Raw genomic sequence first — 5,250 nt, forward strand, 5'->3', positions numbered from 1 at the left:
TCTGATTACTTTAGAATTTATCTCCTGCTCTGTTAATAGCCTGCTAGACCCTACATAAACCTCCTGTGCGCTATTCAAGTTCAGTCTACAGAGCAGGAGATAAGAACTTATAATGGAAAATTTATATTTTGTGTGGCAAGGGCTGCATGGACAGAAAGAAAAAGGGAAATAACTGTAGACTGAGCAGTGAGACAGCAGGCAGAGCTAATCATAGGGGATGTGGACCACCCAGGTGCTCTGTAGATATGCAGGTTGTACAGCACTATGCTCCGACACACAGATAGACATGCTATCATTAGGCCCTACCCCCTCTGATACATGCACCGATCTGGGTGCAGAGCCTAACGAGAGGGGTGGAGTCTACCTATGGTGACCGAGCCTAGCGCTGTACACCCTGCCTATCTACAGAGCTCATGGGCGGTCAGCACTCCACCAGGATTGACTCTGACTGCAGGAGCATAATCTATACACCCAAACTGCGTCATTAAAGGGTTACTCGAACCACCATGATCACTTCTGCTTTTTTAAGTGGTCATGGTGGTAGGAGTCTGGATGTGCGGTATTTCAGCTTGAAACACTGCACATCCAAAGTTATTTGGAATTATGTGCCAGGGCTATTTACAGTAATTCTTTTTTGGTAGTAATTCTTTTTTGGTTGTTATATTTGACAGTACAATAAACTGCTTTATTATATACTTTGGTGTGCTTCCTTTTGTATTTACACCATTTTAAACTTAACTCATTGATGATAACTATGCCCCTCCCACTCAATAAAACTCCCACAAAATAGCCCCTCCCACCTAAACTATGCAGCACTGACATCACAATCAACCTCACAATTGAAAGTGCTGCTACTGCTCCAGTAAGTCATTGTACTGTATAGCAGGATAAGGAGCAGGTGGCTAACACAGCAGCACTATATTTAATATATCAAATAATTTATAACTATAACCTAAACTTATACCAGCCAAACATAACATGGATATAGTGCAGACTAATAGTGAAGAGACACCTGAGTCCCAGGAGATTAAGGACCAGGAGAAACCTCCCTGCATCCTTTGGACTGGGAGTTTGAAGAAAACACCAATTGTAAGATTTAGAGCAGAAGCCTTAACTAATGATCCACATCTGCACGAGGTGGGGACTAAGTACAAAATGTGCTTTAAGATGGTTGATGCTGGATCTTCCCTTGTTCGCACCATCCTCTCTTCTCATGGATTTCAAGAGGTCCATCCCATCAGCAGAAACTTCAATGTGATGTGGACAGGTCCCCTCAGAAGCACATCTGTTTTGACTAATCTGACCAAGTTCCAGAGAATCAACCACTTTCCTAAATCCTCTGTACTAGGCCAGAAGGATCTCCTGTACAAGAATATTCAGAACCTGCAGCTCAAGCACAGGAACCACAGGTTTGACTTTATACCGCCAAGCTTTGTTCTTCCTGATGAATACAATCAGTTTAGCAGAGTTATTTCCAAAGATCAAGGCCCTTGGATTGTAAAACCGGTGTCATCCTCTCAAGGTCATGGAATACAGCTGATTAATTCACTGTCTCAAATAACCAGAAAAGATAAGCTCCTGGTATCAAGGTACATCCAAAATCCTCTTCTAATTGATGGGTTAAAATTCGACATTCGCCTCTATGTGTTGGTAACTTCCTATGATCCATTAACTATTTATTTATTTAAAGAAGGGATCACCAGGTTTGCCACAAGAAAATATAAATTGACAAAAGAGAACTTGAACAACAGATTCGTTCACTTGACCAACTACAGTGTAAACAAGAAAAGTGCATCTTTTGTGAGCTGTCATAATCCACACGTGGAGGACTATGGCAGCAAATGGAGTATGAGTGCTTTGCTGAATTATTTAAAGAAAAATGGAAAAGACACAGCAACACTCATGTCTAAGATTGAGGATGTTATCATCAAAACTATCTGTTACAAATCGCTATTTGTAACTGGCCCTTTAAATGAAAAATTGCCCTGCTTCCCTGGATTGTGGAGAAGCCTATTTGCCAGCCTCCTTCCTTATGACTATGGCCCTGTGTGAGCGGTGATACCCCAGATGGCTATGCCATGGAGCCTATTCATATAATGAAAGACTATGGGAAAGACTTTAGCTCCATGGCAATTGAACTGTGTGAATAGGATCTGCGCGCTATTCGGTAGTTTTGTGCGCTCAGATCCCAGCTATCTGGGGATATGTGAAATGTCTGTGTGTTATGTGTAAAATGTGACTTTATGTATTTTAAAGTGTTTTATGTTGTTTTGCAACCATGTGGTTAATGGAGTCTGCCTCTAGTCCTGGATAATTGAATTACTTCCCCCCATTGTCTCCAGGATAGAGGGCCCTGTAAAACCATGCTTCCAGAAGGTCAAATGCACATTTGTACTAACTTCTGAACCCCTGGTCATATTCGTATGATTTTTGAGTATGTTGTTCCCCTGAATGGATTGATTGTGAATATGTATTTTTATGCGAATGTGATGTATATTTTGGGAGTTATGAATGTTGTGTAAAAACTGTATTTTTACTGTCTGTGATAATTATGTTAATCCCTTGTGTAGCATAATTATATCACAGACATAGGGGAGGATTTTGTGTGTAATTACTGGGAGTGGTTTTAATGATGTACATGTATGATTGGTTGTTTTGTCCCGCCCTGTGGGTGGTCCTGTATTTTCAAAATGGTAATAAAAACCAGGCTGGGTGTTCCAGCACCTCAGACCTCTTCTGACCCTCTAACTTGCAGCCTCGACTCATGTTTGTAGGGGACAGCTATAATCACTACAGGGATTGCTATGCTCTTCATACTCCCTTAGCTGTTGAGCTCTTGTAAGAGCTCTTGTTCCTGATCCTGCTTCGCCCGACAGAAGGAAGAGGTTCGCCTATTGGAACCTGGAGCCTGGTCGTAGGTCCAGGGCGCAGAGCAGACGGCGAGATACCAGCCCAGCAGCGGTGGTTCGTGGAGTCTGCAGTGCTTATGGTGGCTGCGGTGCTGATGGTCCTTGGGTAAGCGCTAGGAGCATCCTTTCCTATGGTCCAACTTCCAGCCAGCCTGGAGGCAACCGTAACACTATCATTTCAGCAGAAGGCACTATTGCCTTAGCAAGTAAATCAATGCTTGCGCACAGAAAAAATTGCTTCGAAATATATGGGTTTGACATCCTCATTGATGAGAACATGAAGCCTTGGATGCTGGAGGTTAATTTATCTCCATCCCTCACTTGTGATGCACCACTTGATTTGAAAATAAAGGCTAATGTGGTGGCAGACGCTCTCACTATAACTGGTGTGGAGTGTAAGGATCCCTGTGAGAGGCAGATCAAAGGAGGCTGCACAACATCTGAGTCCAGACCTTGCCAGACAAGAAACAGATCACTTGCAGAGAGATTGGAAATCTTTGAAGGGGTCAAGGATGAAGAAGAGAGGAGTGGGGGTTACATACGGATATTCCCCAGGGAAGACACCTGGAAGCGGTATGGTTCCCTCCTGACTAATACATCCTTGAATCAAGCCCTGGCTTCACATCTTTACCCAGAGAAGCCAGTGGTACGAGAAAGCAGCACTTATGAACCTCAGCAGCAAGTACCTGCATATGAGTGCCAGCTGCCTCCCTTGAAACAAACCGTACGTAAATACCAGGAGATGACACGCAAAGTGTCCAGAGTTGCCAGAGAGGTGCGCCAGAAAATTGAAAAACCTGTCCTGGTAGCAGGGAGCGGTAGACCTTCCAATACTACTGAAAAATGCCACCACAGAAGAAGAGAACCCAGCCAGGACTTAAACAAACAACCCGATGATCTGCGGCCTAGGGTGTTATGCTCACACCATGGCTCTGCTGGCAGTGTACAGGTGTCAGAGGATTTACTGAAAGCTAGGTTTGAATCCATGAAACAGCAGGAGGAGGCATTAATAAAAAGACGTTCCATTGAAGTTTCAAATATAGTTGCTGGCTTCTCCAGTATTTACAAACAGGCTTTCGGTGAAACAAAACTCTTATAGTGCAGGATGCAGGATGCAGGTAGCTCTCTATTAACTGAAAAACAGGATGCACACTATCCCAATGTTATGGCTGAGCAGTTTGTAAGACAAATTAATGGAACACTTTAATTCAAGGTACGTACCCATCTCATGTAATTTTTTCAATGGGAAACCAGTAATAGGTTAAGAGTGTCAGATGAATCCGAGTGGATGGGCTCAGTCTGGATCACTTTGGAGTTTAACCGTTTGGCCCTATAACCATTTCATCCGATTGAATTGGTTATAGTGCTTCTAATTCCCTGGTACTCTCTCTTTAGTGACTAAAGAGTCAGTTGACTAGTAAGTGTCAACCCATTGTGACTAGTCAGTGTCAACCCATTTTTGAGTGCCCTGCCACCAACAGATTGCCCCCTACTGGTAGTATGGCATAGGCAGAGCTTACACACCATCAACACCAATTCATGCCAGCAATGGATTCTGTGATAGACTGAAAGCGGTAAGCTGGTACTGTCAGCCACTCACAGCCACACAGTGCTTCTCAAGCTAACTCTTGTTTAGCATTCAGAGGGTTATATGCTAAAATTTTAAATGTACCGTCAAAGCAATCGATCTGAAAGCATCGCTGACTTACAGAAATGTTCCACTTTGGCTATTTTACCTTACATTTGAAATTTACTTTGAATCCTAATTTTAGGGAATAACCCTGTAAAACACGATACATGGTGTAATGCCAAATACAGAGATAGCCCAGGGTTCTCCAGACTCTATAACCACTCCAATGATATGAAGGAGTTGCAGTGCCTCTTTGTCCCAGTCACCCAATACTTCCAGGCACCATAACAACTAAATTTAGATACTTGACTGTCTTATATTTGGCAAGCATGCTAGTCTTCACAAGGTGTATTCCCTTTATATAATCTATAAAATCTTGGACAGGGTTAATTTTAACTTAACTCCTTTACTGTAAGAAGTGAGAGAGGCTCAAATGTAACCCTTACTTTTACCCTAAATGTCCCATTACTTTAGTGAAGGGCAGACTTGGTTCACAGGGTTATTATGCCTAGCATTGTGCCAGCTGTGGTTTAGTTGGCTGGATTTATCGTTACAGGTGCCAGCCCAAACAGGCATAAACACCAATATAATTTGGATCCCCCGATGCCACCCATTGCCTGTGCCGACTGCTGTCCCCTCCATTATGCTGAGCTAGCTCTACATGTTACAGTCTCTGTGCTCTCTCTTCCAATCCCTTACTGGTGCAGGAAG

General features: G+C 43.1%; 1 protein-coding gene across 1 annotated transcript; it reads left to right on the forward strand.

Moving 5' to 3' along the window:
• Nucleotides 1-978: 978 nt before the first annotated feature.
• Nucleotides 979-4,827, forward strand: LOC134601685 (tubulin polyglutamylase TTLL5-like). Its single transcript, XM_063446199.1, has 3 exons — nucleotides 979-1,939; nucleotides 3,068-3,988; nucleotides 4,682-4,827. Exons 1-3 carry the CDS (start codon nucleotides 979-981, stop codon nucleotides 4,825-4,827), a joined length of 2,028 nt encoding a protein of 675 aa, XP_063302269.1.
• The last annotated feature ends 423 nt before the right edge of the window (nucleotides 4,828-5,250 follow it).

The sequence above is a fragment of the Pelobates fuscus genome, chromosome 3 (genome assembly GCF_036172605.1).
Source record: "Pelobates fuscus isolate aPelFus1 chromosome 3, aPelFus1.pri, whole genome shotgun sequence".
In the NCBI taxonomy this organism is placed as follows: domain Eukaryota; kingdom Metazoa; phylum Chordata; class Amphibia; order Anura; family Pelobatidae; genus Pelobates; species Pelobates fuscus.

Coding starts and splice junctions, on each gene's coding strand:
- LOC134601685 (XM_063446199.1), top strand. CDS start 979: ATGGATATAGTGCAGACTAATAGTGAAGAGACACCTGAGTCCCAGGAG. Junction 1,940..3,067: donor TGTTATCATCAAAACTATCT/GTTACAAATCGC, acceptor GCCAGCCTGGAG/GCAACCGTAACACTATCATT. Junction 3,989..4,681: donor TATTTACAAACAGGCTTTCG/GTGAAACAAAAC, acceptor TCCTAATTTTAG/GGAATAACCCTGTAAAACAC.